Source organism: Crocodylus siamensis, chromosome 7, assembly GCF_052110815.1.
Source record: "Crocodylus siamensis isolate JL-2025a chromosome 7, ASM5211081v1, whole genome shotgun sequence".
Lineage (NCBI taxonomy): Eukaryota > Metazoa > Chordata > Crocodylia > Crocodylidae > Crocodylus > Crocodylus siamensis.
The window spans coordinates 58,144,752-58,166,968 of record NC_143401.1 but is presented as its reverse complement, the minus strand read 5'-3'; the positions used below and the strand labels follow the sequence as shown (position 1 = coordinate 58,166,968).

Sequence of the window (22,217 nt, the reverse complement as noted above, 5' to 3'; positions counted from 1 at the left end):
CTCCCGCCAGCCCCAGGCCCAAGCTTCCGCCCAGCTGCAGCCCTGCCCCCACCACTTTCCTACCTGCTGCCCAGAGTCAGCAGGAGACCAGGGAAGCAGAGCAGATCCTAGGGAGCGGCAGCCCCACCCGGAAGCTGTGTGCAGGTGGGACTCTTCTACCCACAAGGGTGGGAGCAAGGCACAATAGGGTATATTTGGGGTTTTGTGTACACATGGGCGCCTTGCTCCCACCCTCATGGGTGGAAGGGCTGGATAGGGTTGCGGGGCACTGAAGGCTGGATGAAAGTGCATGGTGGGCTGTATTTTGCCTGCTTCTGATTTATGCAGTGTGACTTGCTTTTCTTTCAAGACCTCTGACCATCTCCGCCTCCTCCCCTCACTTTGTACCAGTAATTATCCTGACTTGCTGTCATCTTAAGAAGTTGCTTGATACTATTGTCATGACTCCTGGAAATTTGAGACTTGTTGATTCCCTTCTTGTTCTAGTAATGATTTGGCTTCAAATAGATTACTAGTTGTACGCCCTTTTGGTAAAATCTGAATCTTTGGATTAAAAAGGAAAACACACTTTTAAAAGATCTTCCCGTTGCTCTCATGGGACGAGGTATAGACTAGAATGATCTGTCTGGAATTCACCAGCAGAATAAAATTACAGCCCAGTATAGCTAAGTGACACTACTTCAGTGTGTTGTGCAGCTGTTGCCTGAAAAATATGAATCTAGTTATAGATTAACTGGATAGCAGGATGTTGTGTTGACTGGCACATTCATTAGGTGACAGTTCATTACAATGCATCTTTCTGAATTTGAGGGCAGCAAGGGACATACATGCATAGCAAGTGACTAAAATTTCATGCCGAGTATTTGCCCTTTGTTTCTTGGTAAATGGAGGTGCCTCCTGGGTAACTGATATGACTTGTAATCTTTTCTTGTGTAACAAATTGAGAGGTAAAACAATGTCATTGCAAGTGCAGCAGCGTAGCTCAGTGGTCAGGACTCTTCATAATATATTGACTATATATGCTGCAGTCTTAGAGCATGAGCATTGGACCCGGGTTGTCTCTAGAACAAATCTTTGTAAATGTTGAATGTTCCTGCAGATAAACTGTCTGAAACTAGTTGTCTTGTGTTTAATTTACTATTTCCTAGAACAGATACTTCTAGACTGACAAATAATAAGGAGCTAGATGCATTTTATCTATAATAATTATAATCATGAATTTTTCAAAAGTCTTTTTGCAAGCATATGCATGATTTGGATTTGGGGTTGAGCAATTTTTGGTTTGGGTTTCCACTTTAGTCTTATAAACAGTAGAACTTTGGCCAGCAAGTTGTGACAGGGAAGGGGTGTGGTAGAAGTAATGCCACAATCCAAATTCTACTTAGAGAGTAGTACTGAAAGCATTTGCAGACCTACTTGCAGCTTGTACTCAGAACTTAAAACTTTAAAAGTCAGTTGAGGAACCTGTACCCTGTAGACTATTCTTAATGGACCATTTTGAAACTGACACCTTTTAAGTACATCTAATTAAGTAACTTACATTTTTTTTACATCCCTTAATTAAATATAATTTTTCAAAAATGACTCTTAAATAAGAAATGCACTGTAGTGTTGGAATGATGATTGTTCAGGAAATATGTGAATGGTAAGGGCTTTTATGAGTGATATCTTTTGTTGGACCAACTGCACAATTGGGATAGACTTGGATAAGATTTTGGATTTTACACATTCTTTTTCAGGTTACTTATTGTAGCAGCAGTGTTTATTAGCTGGGAATTGGGGAAAAAAGATACTTAAGTACAGTAGAACATTAAACAAAGTAATTCATCCATCATATTAGATAGATTCTTAGTCTTGTATATTGAACTAAAACATGCTAGTTTATTTTTCTTACTATCGTCCTTGCTTTTTATCTTGCCTAAAATGGCAATAAATCAGGTGTAAAAAGACCACATTTGTGTGCATAAGCAAGAAGCTGGTTGTGACAGTTAGCCAGTGAACCATGCCAGCAAAGGGAACCATTGCTGGTATTAAGGACCAGTGGAAATCTCTGAAATGATGTCCTTGGAAGGACTTAAGTTAATATAAAAAAAGCCCCTAAAATAAAAGTATGGTATGGGAAGGAACTACATATTACCCAAGGCAATACGACATTATGTCATGAGAGAGACCACACCTGTATTTATAAAAATTAGGTTTCTTTAGATTTAACCTTTGTCTTTGTTTTGTTAGTCCTTATGAAATATAAGGTTCATAAGCATGAAGAATTGTTCTTTTGGAGGGGTTAACCAGGGGTTAAGGCTTAATTATTTCCCCTCCTTGGTTTCAGGTGAAGTTTCAGATATGCCTCAGTAGTACACTTGTAGACCAATTTGAAGCAAACATTTCACAGTCTAGTTTAAATTAGTTCATATATATACATTGGATCACACCTGAAATGTTCTGCATGACTTAAAGCAGGAGTAGGCAATATTTTACAGCTGCAAGCCAGAATAACCCAACTTTAGGTCAGAGGCTGGCTGGCCAGTGCTTCGATCCTGCCACTACTGCAGCTTGTGTCTCCAGCTTCCTGGGGAAAGCACCCACAGAATGGGACTAAATGCTGCCAATGCCCCATGTCCCAGGAGCCAAAGCCAAAGGTTCTGTGGGCCAAATAGTTTGCTGACCTGCCTTTAAGATGAAATACAGTTCAACATTTAAGTGTTCCTAACTAGACAGTTAACACACAGCTTTTGAAACTGGGACTTCATTTTTTTTCAGTTCCTGAAGTGGGGTATTAGTTTACAGTAAATTAGAGCTGCTTTTCTTTCATGTATTCATCACTAGTAAAATACTACCTTCATGAGCTGGAAGCACTATGGGGAACATTCATCTGTTTGGGGAAAGCTACACTTCGTTTTAAACAGTATAGGCATATTTTATAAAATCTTCATTTAAAAATTGTTTTGATTCCTCTTAAAGGTGCTTTGTTTTTCTCTCTCTGTTTTAACCACAAAATGTTTGTATGTTTTTTGTAGGAATTAAGTGATCTGCAGCGTGATCCACCTGCCCATTGTTCTGCAGGACCCGTTGGAGATGACTGTAAGCATCTCAATAGCTTATTGCAAAGGTTTTGGCATCTTTACAGTGCTAAAAATTTAGACTAATAATGTAATTCTCCTCCCCCCCCTTCTGTCTTTCAGTGTTTCACTGGCAAGCAACTATTATGGGACCTGTGAGTATGTAATTCATAAAATTGAAATTGGCCTAATGTTTTGATTTTTCTTTGACTCTGAAAGGTCCATTTAAATATAATCCGAGACTCGTATTTGGGCACCTGTGAACATGACTCTTGGATTTAAGATTTTTTAAACAACTTCTTTATGTACTCCAGCACTCTAGATCTTAAAGTATTCTACATACTCTAGTTTGTAAGAATTCCCTTTCTTTATTTATTTAAAAATTCCTCCTTGTGCTCTTGAAATTAAGGGCAACTTTAGTGGGTGCCCAAAATGCATTCTACAACCAGTTCTTTACCAGGTAATTTCTTATGAAAAGCCTGCATTTCAGGGATAGTCAGTTAAACATGTTTCTAAAGGAAAAACAGTTTCCAAAGGGAAAACAGTGGTCATAATCCAACATTAAAATAAGTAGTTCTAAATAAGAGTAGCGTTTTACGGGCTGATCTTGGTCTTGAAGGGCATATCTGCATTTTTGAACTTGGGAGTGCCACTGACAAAACTGTTTCACCCTCTTGGTGTGCACCAAAGTCTAGGAATTGGGCAGTGTAGTGTTTAAATTGAACATACACCCAGAGTGACTCTTTGCGCTTCTTGGCATGTGCACAGAGCTGCTTTATGCTGGCTACGCTTCCTAATTTCTGGGTTTTGGCGTTTGGATGGGAACAAGTGGACAAGTGTGCTTGTCAGCTGTGCTTTCAAGATGACAGAGGCAGGCTGTGCATATGCTAAGAGTCAAAGTTCAACCCATTACTATGATGTGGGTATGCCAAAAACAGATGTTTTGGGGGTTTGGTGTCACAACAGTTATAGAAGCTGAGACTATAAGTATAAAAGTTCTGCTTTCCTCAACTGGAGGCGGGCCTGGAAGGACCTGATAGAACCTTGCCAAGGAGATGCATAGGGAAGGGCAAAAGTCCTTAAAAGTAGAAGCCAGTAAAAGAAGCCTGTAGAAGATTTGAGCTGAGAACCTGAAGGAAGAGATATTTGCTCTCTAAAGGTGATTACAGTCTTAATAGTTTTCTTATGGACTGTTCTTGATACTTCGAAATAAGAATATTTGGTTCACTCAGAGGGCCATACTAACCTGCCAACAGGAGAGATTAAAGCAGTATCCAAGCTGCAACATTACGGGGGGGGGCGGCGGCAGAAGAATGGAGTTGTCACTGCTCTGAGATGGCTTATTTTAACATCTTCAATACAACTGCTGCTGATTTAAGTATTAATCTAGGAATGGTGCATTAGGATTTATTCACTTCTTCTCATGCAGATGTTTTTTAGAAGATTCCTCTACATGTCATACAGGTGATATTTGGCCAGCTTTTTCAAGGCTAGTATTAATATTCATACCACTGCTGTTTAGGAGCTGGTTACATAACTGGTTCAATGATTAGTTTGAGTCTCCCTGTGCCCCTTTGCTCTGCTTTAATATCTTAAACATTTATTGTTTTTTCCATTCAATTTTTTGTGCTAAATGTCTTACTGACAATGTAAGGCTTGTTCACCACAAAAAACAGATTGAAGGATAATTTTTATAAAGCTAGATTTTTTTTGAACTAATAATTTAAGTAATCAAACACTAGTGTGCACATGCTGATATACCTTTCCCTTTTGTAGTTCATCTTCAATATTGTGTCACAGAAACCTACTTTTTCTCCATGTATTGTACATTCGCAAGAATTATGTCACCTCTGTTTGAAGATGGGAATGGATCCATCTTTCAGTTTTTCTCACTCATATCTGCTAGTAAGAAAAGCCACAGTATCAATGTGAGGTAGTTCTTCCCTAGGGAATAAGAAAAAGACATATATTCTAAGTTATCCTTTTTTTGTTAGGCTGAAAGGAATAAAGGAATTAAACTTGCCTTCAGAATTCACTCCCCATGTCTGGAAGTAGGTTGACCTAGTGTGCTTCTCTGTGGGCTGTTCTCATTTCTTGTACTTTACATATGAAACTGTGGCATCATTTTTGATGCTGAAACTTAAGCTTTATTTAAAACTTTGAACCATTTTAGTTTGCTTGCAAGCTGTCAACTTAAACCAAATGGAAGCATGGTGACAACCACTTTTGCTATTATGTGAAATTTGATGCCTTAGCAGTTCTATTTATAACTTGTCTTGCTTTGCAACAGTGCCTATGTTTGGAAACACTTTAAAATGAGGTGTTCATGTGGGTTTTTTTCCCCTATTATACTCTATCCTAAATAAATTTAAATTGCAGCTTATATTGATTCTCTTTTAAGGTGGATTTTTTTTCCTCTTCACACAAAAAAGAATGATATGATTGCCTTAAATAGATTCAGGGAGCCTAAGAAATCGGTGTACTTCCACTGCTTTGTGGTAAGCATCTGATTCCTTAACTGTTATGTTTAATACCCAGGAAATCTGCCCATTTTTGGCTTTCCTTAATTAGAAGTCACAAGAATGCTTCAGCTTTGAGGCCCTTGATAACCTAATTATAGAGGTTTTTTCCTGTGTAATTATGAAAATGAAGGGTTCTCTCAACAAATGACTTGCAACAAAGTTATTTCTCTTTTTTTAAACTATGTGCAACCTGGACATAAACCTGTGCACATGTTCTCTAACAAAATGCATGTTCACAGATTTGTACAGGTCACAAAGATGTTGTGAGTTTTAAAACTCCCTGATGTCACCATGATCAGCTGAATAATGTGGGAAAAACCTACTCTTTGCATCTGCAAAGAGAAATCACTTCTTAAGGTAAGTATGTTTGTGACAAGCTGGAGGACGACCCCAAATGTAGCAGAGCAGCTGTGGCTGTAGTGCACAGAGGGCAGACTGGGGAGGACCATCTCAGAGTTGTGTATTCCTTGTGGTGGCATGGAGCTGAACTCTAGAAGCACCTTGCAACCCAGACACTGAGGGAGAGCTAGATTGGAGCTGATGGATCAGCAGTTAGGTTGATCCACCAGTCAAATGTTGTTCCATGTCTCCTAGAAAGCAGTACTCAGTAGTTGTGTGGGCTACTGCAGCAGTGGCCAAACCTGGCTTTGCTGTTCATTCATAAAGTTGTGGGAGGATTGTATCCCTCATTATCAGCCACACACCTTCCCAGCACATAGCCCAGTGTTGGATTGTGTGCTGGGGGAAGGCTTTGATCCAAGATGATAATAGTTTGGGAAAGGCTGTTTGAAACCAGAAAAAAACTAAATAAAACCTACCTTCAGCAGACTTAGGGTTTGTTTTATTTTGTTTTGTTTCTTTTCCTCTAGCCTGACAGTGCGTATCAAGGGGGAGTGTTTTTTCTCACAGTACATTTTCCAACAGACTATCCTTTCAAACCACCAAAGGTAATACTTAATTTTCCTAAAACTGTTATGAAAATCCTGGGTCCGTTCTTTGTTTCATTCTTTTTTTTTGGCTTAATAAACTTTTTGCAGAGGTTTAAAGTAAAGCATCAGCAGTGTGCTATCTATTTTTATGCATATGTCTGTCTGGCAGAGATTTCTAAAATAGAATGTATCAACAGTGAACAAAAACCTATACTGTGTCTTTGGGATGGCCACTCTGAAAAGGTGTGCCTGGGTGTTGAAGGAATAATATTAGATTCTCTTTTGCAATAAACAGAACCTGAAGCTGACTTTTTTTTTCATAATCATAGATTGCTTTCACAACAAAAATTTACCACCCAAACATAAACAGTAATGGGAGTATTTGTCTTGACATCCTGAGGTCACAGTGGTCACCAGCTCTGACTGTATCTAAAGGTAACTTCATAGATGTGCTAATGAATTTCTATACCAATAACGGCAATGATGGTAAACATTTTAATGTAGCTACGATGCACAGTTCAGCCTTATTGTGACTTATACAAGTAATTGCTGAAAAACAGGAATGTCATGAGGTGGGAGTAAACATTTATCCTGCATGCTGTTAAGTGGGAAATTCAACAAAATCTTGTATTTTGCTTTCAGACTGTGCAAGCTATTTTACACTTCAGCTATCAACTTAGATAGTGGATTTATGCCATTAAGTGCAAGATGCTATATATGGGAAAATAACTTGGATAAAATGCAGAGTATTTAATGTTAAATTTGGCTTCTGTAAAATCTGTATCATAATTTGCTCCTGCTAGAGGTAGAAAGAATAGTAGCCCAAGTAGTCTGACAAGTTGGAAAACTACAAAACAGGAAATTTCAGCTGTAAATAGAAAAACTTGTATTGAGGCATATATAGAATATTGGATCACTTAGTGCTTTAGACTCCTTTTCACTTATGGGTATAATAATATGGATATGATGATGATTGGGGTGGCCTGCACCCTTCTTCTTGTGGGCTAAATATTGCCTTTAATTAAGCTTAGGGACCTACCTAAATTGTGATATCATAATTTTCGTGAAAATCATGAAAAACGGTGGTTTCCACAAACACTGCAAAAAACAATGATTTCTCCGATTTTTGTGCAGAATTGACCGAAAAACAGGTTACTAAAAATAAAATGATGGCTTCCCAGTGAGAGCCAATGGCTGCTGCAGTTTGGTCTCACAGCCCACTGGAGGGGCAGGGGAGCCACTGGCATGAAAGGGAGCAGCCAGAATGGCAGCCACTCCCTCTGGTATAGATTGGCTAAGGGCTGCCTTTTGTACAGCCTTGCCCTCTTGGCCAATCAGCAGTGAGGGGAAGAGCTGCAAAAGGGGCAGCCCTCTTGGAAAATCAGCAGCAAGGGGTGGGGCCACCATGATAAGCTTGGATAAATAGTGACTAGCACTGTGATCATTTCACAAAATTGCCCATCTGCCACCTTGATTTGGCTAGGTCCCTAATTATGCTTAATTTTGAGAAAAGATAAATTGTTTCTACTACATGGTGTCAGCTCACCCTCTGGGTATGGTCAGTTGACCCCAGTCAATTGGTCTTCAGCAAGTAAAACTCTTATTTTTCTAAATATTCCAATGTAGTGTTAGATTTTCTCCAGTCTTGAAGCATGCTGGCTCTTAGAATAGTGAGGTCGGTGTTATGCCTTGCACTGTGGTTCAGATCATTAGAGGTGTTTGTAGGTTCACTGAATTATGGTTGACTGCTTTCATTTCTCATCCACATCTTTACTACACATGCAGACAAGGGAATCTAAAATACAGTCAGTTTTACCATGGAGTTTCTCTAAAATGAAAGTTAACTAATGTAAATATTAAGTGCTTAACAAAGCACTAAACAACGTTGTCTTTTAAAAGAGTGTCATTCCATTTGCAGTTCAAGCAAGACAAAATTGTTAGTCTTAATTGATCTAAATTGCTCTATACAAATGTAGCAATTGTAGTTTCTTGTATAAGCAGCTGGTGCCCACACCCACCAGCTCTGTATAACAATCTTTAAAAAATTCTACATTTATTTAGCTGTTAACACTGATAATTGGGAAAAGTTGCTTAAGGCATATCTTTACGTATGTATGAAGTAATCCAAATGCCAATATAAATTGACCCCCGGCCTGTTGCTGTACAATATATACCTTATTGCCTGTTGAAGACTTAGTTAATGTGTAGTCAGACATTTGCATCATTATGTTGCTTCAGAATGTAAATTCAAGATTAATTTAAGCATTCCCCTTAAATACTTCTTCATTAGTGTGAAGTGGTTTGCTTACATTCCCTAGAATTACTCTTCAGATAAAGTTATTTTAAAAAACTTCATACACAGGCATATTATTTATGACTGTCAACCCATTTCGGTTTTTTGGGTTGTTTTTTTAAGTTTGTTTAGTTGTACACATGTTCTTGTTGGCTGACATAAAGGATTCTGACATTTACCGTATAGCTAACATTAGGCTCTGATCATAGTGACCATATAATTATAACCTCTTGAGTTGTCTAATATTAGTGACTTATGTTGATCTTCTGTGCCAAATATATCATTACAAAATGTCTGAAATTGCCACAGCTCAAAATAGTATTAAATAATTCCAACCTTTTTAATTAAGCAAAGTATAACATAACATGGGTACACAGCACGTATTAGAAAAAGCACACTTTATTGTGGACTTCCATAGGTCATTAAGGAAAATATAATTTCCCTCTGCAAGATGTCTGAGGTTTTCTGGCTTTACGCCTGCTGGTTGGGAGGTTAACATAGTTTGTATGATGAGATGTAAGGGATTGTTTTTGTTTTTGTTTGTTTGTTTGTTTTTAGTCAGTGAGATGGATACCTTTCAGACATGGGTTTTTGGTTTTTTTTTTCCCAAGAAACAAATTCTTAAGTAGACTTTATTAGACATAAGATTGCCTCCATAAAGCAAGTTTAATTCATCAGAGTAAAGGCTGGCAGTGCTATCAGTTGACATGTCAAGAACGATGTTTTCTTGCTGTAAGTTAGCAAAATCAGCGCAGTATTTGCAAATGTTTCCATGGCTCTGAATATAGACATGCTGCTTTCCCAGAATCTGTATGCTAGAATTAAAAGTATCAAATGTCTCCAGAAAATAAACTAATACTCGGTGTGCATTTTAAATAAGGTAAAATACTCATTCAGTCTTACAGGAGAATACAAATCAAAGTCAGCCACATCTTACACCAAAATCTGGTTGTGTATGATGATGTGATGTAACTTACATTTGTAACCGTGTTATACTAATCACTTTATATTGATCATATGGACACTGTAGGCTTTTCCTGTATCAGAAATGAACACCTGGGCTTTAATGTAAAATAGCTTGCAGTCTTACTAAAAGTTCATATTCAGTTATATAATCATTTTAATATGGCAGGGTTAGTGCATATAATTAAATGTCTAGGGATAAAGATCTGCAGTCAGTTTCTCTCACACACATGTATCAGTGGCATAATTCTAGCAGGATCTAGATCTTGGGTTGTACGTTTTATGGATACAGACTGGAAGGACCTGGGTTTGATCCCAGGTGAGGACAGTGGGTTTCCACTCATTGTTTCTACTTCAGCATAGCCCTGAAACCCACCCAGCCTCCCATCCAGTGGACACTAGGAACTACCTGGGGGTAAAAGTGGCTGGAGCATTGTGCTGACTACATAATCTCCTTCTCATGCTGAGGTTAAAGAAACTGTGTAGCTCACCTTCACTGCTCCAGTGGGCCTAAATGGCCTCTAAACAGAATATCTTTTACCTTAACCCAAGGAAGTGGACTGCAGGCCTGAGTAGGTGTTCTGCATAAATCTGCAGGATGTATAGTTTGACAATTTATGGGAAGATGCATGTTAACTTGAACATATTAAGACATCTAGGAAAATAAAACAAAAATAAAATTTTATTTAATCTGTTTTCTCTTTCATCTAGTTTTATTGTCCATATGCTCCTTACTTTGTGATCCTAATCCAGATGATCCTTTAGTACCAGATATTGCACAAATCTACAAATCAGACAAGGAAAAGTGAGTATAATTGTTTTGTTGTTGTTACTTAAAGGTTTGCTTTTGATCTGCTACACAAACTTTGCTCACACTCTTACAAGAGATTCTCTTCATCAGTCTTGCAAAACTCAAATGCCTCTAGCTTAAAGGATTTGGTATACCTAACAAGAATATTGGTAATTGCCACAGACATTTGGTGCACCTGTTTCTCTAAGAAGGGAGAAGGCTCTGGAGATAGCTGAGTGCAGGAAGGGAGCACTTGACTAGAAAGGAGATAAGCCCAGGCCCAGAGCCAGGCAGTCTTGCCCTAGCTGCTGACACAGAAGGAGCTCCTAGGCAAGCAGAAGACAGAGGGAGACTCTGCACTCCCAGGTGTTAAGAGAAGGCAGCCTTAGAGCTGAGGTAGGGTCTGGTGGCTTAGGAATTGAGACAAGAGGTGGTGGTGGTCTTAAGACGACCTGAGCTTGGGAACAGAGTGAAGACAGGACCAGAGAAGATTCAGTGTCTGGGGGGGACCAGGAGGATCCAGTACCCAGGAGGGACTAGGTACTCATAGGTAGCCAGAATTGGCAAAGTGCCAGGGTGCGGGCAGACAGACTGATCTGAGCCCAGGAAGGGGCTCGGAAGGCTGATGGTGCAGGAACTGCAAGTTAGGGCTGTGTGAAATTTCATCGGCTGTTTTGTTTCAGCACTGTTTCGACTCATTTTGAGGTCGAAACAGCAAATCGAAACAAAACAAAGGCTTTTGAAACAGCAAAATTGAAACAGGCTTTCGAAACATTTTGACCATAGCGCTGGGGATGGGAAGTCAGTCTAGCTGGGCTGAGTTCCCTTCCCCAGCTAGATCGGGTTGGGGAAAAGAAATCAACCCAGCTAATTTTGATTTTAGGATTCAAAATTAAATTCTGTACGAAATGCTGTTCTGTGGAAACCTCAAAACTCAAGGCAAAACGGAATGGTGCCATTTCACACAGCCCTACTGTAAGTCCCAACTGTGGCGGAGACTGGGCCCCAGTATAGGGCTAGGAGGTGGTGCTACTTGATAACATCTATGAGGCATAGGTGTGGTGTGTGGGATGGTTGGAGCCATGTAATAAGACCTTAAGGTGCTGAATAGTGACACCTGAACAGCAGCGTGGGATCAGGGATCCTCCAAAGATCTAATAACAACATAGTTTGGCAGGCGAGGTGAAAGGGAGCAAGCTGGAGAAGCCAGGCCAGATCAGGGACTAAGCACCTATTAGGGGGTGTCATGGCCACCCCTGGTACCAGTGCCTGCTACAGTAATATATACTCAATTAGATTACATTAGAGAAATATAGGTTAACATAATTAATCTGATATGTTCCTAAAGCTTCCCATTAAATATACAGGATGGAACAGTTAAGATTTTATTATGTGAAAATGTCCCAAGTAGAATATATTGATATAGTCCCAGAACAGGATCCTGTAATTAATGATTCACTAGAGTTTTGCTCTGCTAAAAAGGTTAGAAAATACTGAGTATGGGTTGTCAACTTTGACACTTAATTTCTCAACTCTAACATACCTAAAATATAAAGAATATTAGGAAGTATTTCTTAAAATGCTGAGGGTCTTTGCTCATGCAGTAGAGTTATTCATCTAACAAGAAGCAACATTTGCCTTTTTCATTATGAAGCACTAATGTAGACTGGGGAATTTATTGTATTGGGGAAGGAAACATAATTAACAATTAGCTGAAGCGCTACATGCTTTCACAGTGGAGAGTTTAAAGGGTTTAATATCTAAAGATCCCAACCATACTGACTGAATTCCTACCTGGGTACTGTCCTTCCAGTGCAAAACTATTGGACCCTCAGAGTTTTGATGGTTGCTGGCTGTCCCTTTTGTACATAGTGGGTAGAAACAGATGTTATCTGATGTTGCATTTGTGCCGCAGTAACTATTTATATGGCAATACAGATACTGAGAAAATACATCAGTAGTGAGACAAAAGGTACAATAAATTCTGCCACTTTAGAATCACAGAACTGGAAGGGACCTGTACGATCATAAATCTGGTCCCCTGCCACAGACAGAAAGTATTAGGCGCAGATAAGCTCAGCAAGGTGCTTGTCCAGCCTCATCTTGAACACCTCCAATTTATTGCAATTGACATCTATTTGCTCTGTGGCAGTAGAGCATGGGCAGCCTAGAGCTGCCTGTGCTCTCCTGCCACCCAGGGTAGGTACTCAAGGATGTTGAGGAGCCTAATCATGTGTATGCCTTGTAGAATTGGGCCCGTCAAGCCCCCAGAGCACCTGGGGCCTGGTATGCACCTTTAAAGCAAAGAAAGTCAGGATTTCCCATTTATAGAGACTCCTCTTGGGATCTCCAGGGGCACATCTCCACAAGCGGAGGGAACCTGCATGGATCCCTGGCATAGATTCTGGCATGAGACAGTGCAAGAGTCAGGGAATCCCCAGTGCCTCATGCATCCGTGCTGGGACCTGTGTTGACTTGTGCCTCCACATGAAGCATGGGTCAATGTTGGTTCTAGCAAGGAAGTGTGGGGCAGTGGGAATTCTCCTGCTTTTGTGCCTCTCTGAGGTATGGATCAGCACAGGATCTGATGTGGGGCAGCAACGGACCCAAGAGATGCCCAGGCAGGGGAACACACTGCCCCTTGTCCTGCATCAGGCAGGGGGCCCAGTGTATGACAAGGGGCAGTGTGTGTCACCCAGTAAAGCAGATCAGCTGTGGTGGGACATGTTCTGCCACAGCTGATCTGTTTCTGTTTGGCACAGTCTGTTTTTACAGAGAGCCTCACGGTATTGTGATATAAATAGTAATATTGTAAAGATCACTTGTGGTTCCAGTGCTACAGATATTGCAGAAAACAGGTTAGACCAATATTACAGACCCTGTGAGACCTTCAAAACCATGTATGACCCACAACCTGAAACCCCATAAAGTGACAAGATAAACTTGTAACTTCTTACTGCCAGTGATTGATTGTCACTAAGAGCACTTCCAGATTCACAGATTTAGGTTTTACACTCTGGGTCATCCAGTTGGTGCCTGGGTTGTGTTTTGGTTATCTGAGATTCAGGCATGAAATCCAGGCCCTGTTGAATTGATGGTGAATTTTTGAGGCAGCATATTTCATCCTGTTTCTTAGGCTTTTTCTTTTTTGGTATGAATGGGATGCATTCTTTGCTACTTTAATTTGGTGAACACATTATCTGTATCCCTAGAGTATTTGTGTAATACCTGGAGACGGTAACTTTAACCATTTGTAACTTATCAAGAAGCTGGTGCCTACTGCAGCTACTAAACAGAATACCTGTAATATCAGCACTAAGAGGAAAGGTACTTTCTAGTTGCATGTGATCAACATTGACATGTGAGCATCCATAGATTAGAAGGGAATGGGCTATATGTACCCATGTATTGAAGAACTTCTGAGATGCCTGCAGATAGGATGTAGTTCCTTCTTACTGGGTAGAATTCATTGAAGACAACTACGGACTTTGAAACCAGGCAGTATTTGTCAAGTTTTGTGGGTTTCCTATTGTGTCAAATGGAGGTTATAGTCTTATTAAATTACATATCTGTACTAAACCAGCTTCTTGTAAAATATCCTTCCCATCAATAAAGTATTACTAGACAGTTCATTTGGTATCATCAAATTATCTGGGCTATCTTTGTAAACACCTGGCCCAATGCTTGAAGTTGATATAAGGCATTATGTTATCTTCATCTTGATGATCATAAATCTACCTTGCAGCCAAGGTAGATTATGATCATCAAGATGAAGATATCATAATTCAGCTTTTGCCTGTTCCCCTAATAAATACCCTATTTTCTTGCATACTACATACCCCAGAATATAGGTCAGAACCAAGGAGAAAAAAATCTTTCCTTGTAGTGAGTGAGTAACTGAGTAATAGCTGCTAGAGAGTAGAATCTGTTCGTAGTTCTACTGCCTGCAGATTGCTTGCAGATTTTACTTTGCTTTTGCCCTGCAAAGGGAGAAGCTGCTCTTACTGTATTTCTGGCTTGTAATGTGCACACCAATTTCCAGCAACTGTTTTTTGGGAGGAAAGGTGCATACTGTATATGAAAAAATATAGTATTTCTTCTGTTTACCTTTTCTTGCTAGGGATTTGATGCATCTTTGGTTTTTGTGGCAGTTTACATAGTTTGTTTCCTCCACTTTGGAAACTATTGGTTTACTGAAAAACTTCTGAACTTATAGTTTCATAGTTGGTTGGGTCGGAAGGCACCTGAGCAGATCATCAAGTCCGACCCCCTGCCATGGCAGGAAAGAGTACTGGGGTCAAATGACCCCGGCAAGGTGTTCATCTAACCTCCTCTTAAACACCCCCAGGGTAGGAGCCAGCACCACTTCTCTTGGAAGTTCATTCCAGATCCTAGCCGCCCTGACAGCTAGCGCCCTGAAGTAGCACCTCCTGATGTCTAGCCTGAATCTGCCCTCTGCCAGCTTGTTATTTCTAGTCACTCCTGGTAGTGCGCGGGGGAACAGGGATTCCCCCAATGCCTGCTGGTCCCCTCTGACTAGTTTGTAAATGGCCACCAGATCCCCCTTCAGCTTTCTCTTGTGGAGGCTGAACAGGTTAAGGTCCCTTAGCCTCTCCTCATAGGGCCTGCCCTGTTGCCCCCAATCATGTGAGTGGCCCTTCTCTGGACCCTCTCCATATTGTCCACATCCCTCCTGAAGTACGGCACCCAGAACTGGACACAGTACTCCAGCTGTGGCCTGACCAATGTCACATAGAGGGGGAGGATTGCCTCCTTGGACCTGCTTGAGATGCATCTGTGGATGCATAACAAGGTACAGTTGACCTTCCTGACCGCATCCCCACACTGTCAGCCCATGTTCATTTTGGCATCAATGATGACTCCAAGATCCTTTTCTGCTTCTGCACTGATGAGAAAGGAATTCCCCAGCCTGTAGGTATGCTGCTGGTTCTTCCTCCCCAGGTGCAGTACCTTGCACTTGTCGTTGTTGAATCCCATCCTATTCTCATCAGCCCACCCCTGTAACCTGTCTAGGTCTGATTGCAGCCTATTCCTCCTGTCTAGCGTGCCCACTTCCCCCCAACATCTTAGTGTCATCTGCGAATTTGAACAGGGTGCTTTTTACCCCTTCATCCAAGTTGCTGATGAAGATGTTGAACAGTGCGGGCCCAAGGACCAAGCCCTGGGGGGGACCTCACTGCCCACAATCCCTGCAGGTTGAGTAGGACCCATCCACAACCAGTCTCTGGGTGCGACCCTCCAGCCAACTCTTTAATCTCCAAAGCTAGGAATCCAGTCATGGGAGAAAGGGAAATTATTTGCCTGGATGTCCTTTTCTTTTTTTGTCTTTTTTTCCCTTTTTTAAGGCTCCCCTTATTTGGGAAGTTTAAGCAATTTGGCTGGCTACATCTTTTTCTATACATGACTGTAGAGCTGGTAAATATAAAAGTGTTTGCATTATTCTTATCTGCTATTACTGTGTATCAATAACATTCGCCTATTATTGAGTAAAAAGGTTGTGGCCAGTCTGAGGGTGTTGGGTCTGCCCAAAACCAAGGTATCTGAGTCATAAATCCAATGGCAACACAATGTGCTGTGGTCTCATCCTAAATCCTAACTAGTTTCTTTAGTATTTTCATCTGCTACTTAAGTCAATTATCAGAAACTGCACATAGGCAGCTACATGCTATAGATATTTTATTCTGTTTAGTTGTTCTTAAACAGAATTGTTATAACTTTCTTGAGTGGGCAAGATTGCACCTAGTGTGTCATAAAAGTTGGTGAGCTTAGTGATAGCTCATTTTTTATCAAACAGTTGTAGATATGGTTGTCTATCATTAACCTATCTCTAATTGTAATGCCTTCTTTCTACATATACAGATACAACAGACATGCAAGAGAATGGACTCAGAAATATGCAATGTAAACTTGTGAACACTTTTTCATACACCACAGAGTACTGTAAATTCTAGGTTTTTTCAAAATTAGAAGTAAATGGAGCACAGTTTGCTGTTTCAGTGTACCATGAGGCCCTTTTGATTTTTTTACCCATGCGAGTGTGTTTCTGGAACAAGAAAAAAACAAGCTTCCAAAAATAAACTTAAGACTGTGATGAGAGTATTTATCCTTTTTGTATGCTTTGCAAAAGACATTTATTATGGTTTTTAAGAAACTTGGACATCTGTATCTTCAGCCTACAAGATCCATAATGCAGTTGTAAAGCAACCAAATTATTTTTGCTGGAAAAAATGTTTTTACATGATACTGCATGTGTCTTTTAAGATATGTTGTCAGTTTCATAAGTATGTTCAAATGTCATGGTTAGTTCATTTATGTAATTTGTATTTTTTTACTGTATAGACTAAATATATTTTATTTACCATGTAAGTCAGCTCATTTTAGACTTTTTTCTTGTGCACAGTATTGACAAAATACAACTGCTAGTAATGAATGAATGGGGTGTCTCTTCCCATATGATATTTTACAGACGGATTGCAAATTCTTAAAACCTAAATGATCTTTGCACTGTAATTCAGTATGCTGATTATGGAGAAACACTTGGATTTTTTTTATTTTGTTGGATACTTGAGTTTAATTTTATTGCAATGTGAACTAATTGCACTGCTATGTAGAAAGATATGTAACTGTCTTGTTTGTTGCTATTCACAACTGATTCTTCCCTCTCTGCTCCCTTCCTTTCTCCCCGCATAGTCAAATAACATTCTCGCAGTTCATTTACAAATCATACTGTAGCTTTTCCATATAAATAAAATGCATTTTCTACTATTGGTCTTGGCTGTTTTTTAAATCATGCATATCTTTGCAAGTGCTTGCTCTACACCTAAAAGATTAAACTATTATGTATGCATCTGAATTCCAGGCATAAGAGAGAGTGAAGCCATGCCTTTAATATTATTCCAAACTGAGTTACAGTTAACTTTACACTGACTTCAGCTCAGTTGAGAGAGTATACTATACCCACTTCTTGTGTAGGATTTCAGCAATGTTGAATCCCACACTAATCGCTTATGAACTATTTCCTTTAGTCAGAAAAGGTATCAGATGTTTGTTTAGAGACTTCACTTACATTGGCGTAAGTGAATATTTTCAATATCGGAATGTCACAGTATAGAATTTTCCCTTGTGTCTAACAGTATTTTCATCCACTACTGTTTGCATGTGAAGCTAACTTTTTCCTATTAACAGTTGTTTCTATCTCCTTCACAGTATGCATGCAGAAAACACACAATATGGGAGAAAAAACACCTTTTATATATACTTAAATAAAAATCATTTTAATCCCCTCCATAGATTATTTTAAGGTACTAAATTGCTGTGAAAATGCATGATTAGTTTATTACTTTCAATTTTCTGTATTAAGCTGGCTTGAATGGGAAATTTGCCACCGAAAGAAACAGAAAATTTTAAGATAAGAATAAGATTTGGGCTTCACTTGTTTTTTAATTGAAGCAAACCTCTAACTGGAATGAATACACAGAAAAGAAGCATGCACCCTAGACTTTAAAACCACTGGAAATTTATTGATTAAAACTCCTTAAGTAGATCACTACCTTACAACTGTCCAGATTATTCAACAGTATAAATTAGTCACTTGTATGAGACTGTCACCTTTCTTTCATCCAACATGCAATTGACCTCAGACAAAAGCTTAATAGATTTAATATATTGTATTACACTGATTTTTTTTTTTAAGTGTTGTACACATCGGAACATGCCAACCTCTCTAAAATGTTCAGTAAAGGATTTTTGTAGTAATACATACAAGCACTTTCACTATACTTGAAATGGCATATTGTAGCTAGGGAGGCTACACTAGTGGTGTGTGTGTGTATATATATATATATCTCACTAATTGGTGGCAAAGAATTCTGATTAATAGAATGCATCCCCAGAGCTTTTTTCCTCTTTTTCTTAGCTTGTTAATAATAGGCTCATACTAGAACAAATTATTTATTTAATACATTATGTTGAACTGTGTGAAACTTGGAAGTTTGACTTGCATGTCAGTTAATGACTATTTGTCTTTTTTGTTGTTTTCTACTAATACATAATAGAGTTGGTTTGAAAATGTTTATACTTAAATTGGTGCTCTGAAGTACTCTATATGCCATGCACAAAGGAATTGTTTTCTACCATAATGTAAGATGTACAGGATGAGCAATAACATGCAAATTAACTGGTAACAGGAAATATGGCAGACTTCAGTAATAGTTTATACTTCATAGGAATCCATCAAGACACTTTTTATATTTTCTTTTTGTTTTTTTTGACAGCATTTACAATGGTATTTCAGTCTATGACCCCACTATCAACCCCTTAACTCAGTGTTCCTGTCCTGGAAATAACATGTATAATGCTTTAGTCTGAAATAGTGTGGCTTCCTCTGGACTGGAACTGTATGTAAATCAAACTGTATTCACTAAGAGAGCATTCAGCTGTTGTTGAATAAGCTTGAATTGCCTGGTAAATAATATATACACTAAGCAGTTAATTATGGAGACAACACATTTCCTCTTACCAAAAGGTTGCTCAGTCCTGTGGCTTTCATTATAGAATACATGATGGTGATGTGTGTTTCTCTTCTCTTCTCTTCACTCAAACACTCTTAATGGTCACTGTGAGATGTCTCAGTGGGGGCACTATTTGAGCCATGTAGTTACCCTCTGTGCTCAGCACTGACACTTCTGCAACTAAAGTATTGCTGTATCATTAGAAATTGTTGAAGATGTAATCCAAGTTTATGGCCATTCTGTTCTATTAAATATAGAATGCTTTTTTTTAATCAGCTTCTGTTTAATAAGGTTTGTTGTGATTTCTCCCCTACCCCCTCCTACCTAAAGATGCCAATTGAAGCCTATAGAAAAATAAAGATTAAAAAAATTGTATGATTTCTCCTAAGCAAAATTTTGTTTAAGTGTTTGTGTGTATACATGTTTTTCACTCCTAACCAATGACTGATGGAATCAGAAAATTATGGAACTTAATGGTTGGGTTTAACAAGTATCTGAGGATAGCTATATTCCCTCATAGGAGGAAACTGGTATATAAAAGAGAGGAAATAAATAAGAAATGAAGGAAGGGTTGCAGAAAGTGGCTAAGTAAAACAAGAAATATAAAAGATGTAAAATGGTATGCTGTAGTAAGCAGCAATATGGGAACAAATGTCAACAGTGAGAAATGTCAACAGTGAGAAAAGAGGGCTCTCCTATGCTAACAATATAAAGTAGTGGTTGGCAATCTTTAAGCCCTCAACTGGAGCAACCTGGCTCTGGTTCAGTGCCGGCCAGCTAGTTTCAGTGGTGTCAGGGGGAGTGGAAAGGGAGCTTTCCCTGCACCTATGGCAGGTCCAGGCAGCTGGGAGCTGCATCTGTACTGCTTTTCCCAGCCTCCCAAGTCACTTGCTGGGGAACCAGGTGCAGCTTCTAGTCAGAGGGGAACTGCACTGGAGTGAAGCTGCTGCAAACTTATGTCTGTATTGTCACCTCTTCTCCCCTTTCCTCCCACCCCTGCTTCCTGGCTGATCGATAAACACAACTGGGGTGGCAGCTGCCTGCCCTCACAGTGGGGACAGGCAAAGCCCTCCAGCTCTGTAGGCTGTATGCTGCTGTCCCCTGGTATAAAGCAGTATTATTTAAAATAGTAAGACTAGAAGATAGCAAATCTTTGTGCAAAAAAAACCCAACTGAAAATAGGGGATTTTCTGCAATAAAACTAAAAATGAGGTGAACATACTCAGTTTATTCTACCTTGGCATGAAGCGCTAAAGCAGGGAGTCTCAAGCAAGCAGGGTGCCATGAGATCCTTTTAAGAGTGATGTAGAGTGTTAAACAATTTTAGCAATGTAAGCTACACATGATTCACAAGGTAACTAGAGATTTCAACCAGGAATCCATAATGTTAAAACCACCTGTTGTCAACTTTCTGAGTTCTTTGCAGAAGAATTGCTCTATTATTTCTCTGCAGTCAGAAAAAAACAAGTGAAAGCTAGGGGCTGGATTTTTCCAGGGGGAAAGTGCCTTGAGTTTAGAAAAGTTAAGAACAGATTGAATTTTATTAGTAAATGTTTAGGATTCTGAATCCAAAAAGATGACAAAGCCAGTAGGGAAATACAGATCGCCCAAGCCAGGGACTAACAATAAAGGGATGGGGGTGAGGAGGAGAACACAACTAGGTTACAAAGAATACAATGTTAATTGTATATTCTAAATGTTTGCCCCAAATCAAGTCTGAATCCAGACAAGGATGGTTTCAAGAGAGAGTATTAATCTGAGAATCCTTGCTTCACTGTAGATTTCCTGGACAAGTCGCTTAATCTGTTGGTTTCCCTATCTGCAAAACTGGTTTATTGCCCTACTTCAGAGCAGTGTTGTGAAAGTAAGATGCATTAAAGATTTGAGATGCTTAAGTACTATGATTAAATGGGCATAGTTAATAATGATTTGAAGTGGAGGGGATCAGTTTTTTATAAAAGTTGTTTATGGAAAGGTTCTTGCCCCAGCTTTTTTATTGGAAAGGGCCACAAAAGATATTCAAGAGTAATGCAGTCTGACCTCACTTTAGCTGTAATGTTCCTGTTCAAAGCACTGTCTGAAACTGGTATCAAAATAACCCAAGTTGTATGAATTTTCTGAGAGCTTTAGTCAATGCTAAATATAACTCTAATGACTTATCTCGACTATACATAGGTTTCTCTGATATATGAATGAATGAATACTATTGGTAGCATAATAGTTTGAAATTAAAATGAATACAGTTTATTAGGGTGATTGTGCAGATGATTTAGCTGAGCTGAGAATCATCTGTGTAAAAGCTGTGACCTAAAATGGTTGCTACTTGGTATGTGATGTTTCCATGTAAAATATAACAAGCTTGGGAAGTGAGTTCAAAAGAATGTTTCATCAATTTGGTTACGACATCTTTTGTCCTATGGCCTCTTTAATGGGAGGCTTAATTTGGGAGCATTCCATTGGGAAGAATGGTGCTAATATTAGAGAAATCAAACCCTTTTTAGTATTAGCTGTAAATAAAACAGGTGTGTTTAGAGAAGCTAACAACTTCCAACAAAGGCAGAACATGGCTGTACAAGCCAGCATAAACACTAGTTAGATTAAACTGTTGTCTAAAAATTAAAATGCCACCATATCAAAAGAGAAAGCAAGTATAAAAACAGCCAAAAAGGGAGTACTGCACTAAAGACAAGTGAGACGGCAGATGCTGAAGTGATTAAAACAGAAGTCTCAAAAGTGCATACAATGGCCCTGGAATTGGACTGAAGGCAAAGTTGTAGCTAAGTGAAGAAGAGATCATTAAGTGTATACCAGACCCTTCAAACACAGTCACCTGCTGCAGGCTTTTGACTCGGGTCAGGGAGCAGGTTGAAAGGACAGTATTTCTACCCTGACCAGGTGGCACAGGACAGCCTGGCTAGCAGGTGCCATTCTGCTCTGCTACCCGTGTCCTGAAAAGAGGTGCGCAAACTCCACCAGAAAAAAAACAACAAATGACACAAATAACAAGTTTGAAAGGTAGCAAGTATGCATATAACCTTACAATTGTCCCCTGGTACATTGCTAGCATCCCCAAGGAGCTGTGTTGTACAACTGGTTAACTTTCCAGGCTGCACAGTTTGAAATCAGTAGG

General features: G+C 39.3%; 1 protein-coding gene across 4 annotated transcripts in view; it reads left to right on the top strand.

Moving 5' to 3' along the window:
- UBE2D1 (ubiquitin conjugating enzyme E2 D1) overlaps positions 1–19,467 on the top strand; it is a 34,507-nt gene extending 15,040 nt beyond the window's left edge. The window contains exons 2-8 of one of the 4 annotated variants that reach the window (XM_090057511.1): positions 3,018–3,081; positions 3,183–3,214; positions 5,821–5,938; positions 6,451–6,528; positions 6,840–6,945; positions 10,478–10,571; positions 16,437–19,467. In XM_090057511.1, coding sequence (XP_089913637.1) covers positions 5,888–5,938; positions 6,451–6,528; positions 6,840–6,945; positions 10,478–10,571; positions 16,437–16,482 — 375 coding nt within the window. In that variant the 5' untranslated portion in view covers positions 3,018–3,081; positions 3,183–3,214; positions 5,821–5,887 and the 3' untranslated portion in view covers positions 16,483–19,467. The other 3 variants (XM_090057510.1, XM_090057513.1, XM_090057512.1) reach the window with 3 other exon arrangements.
- The last annotated feature ends 2,750 nt before the right edge of the window (positions 19,468–22,217 follow it).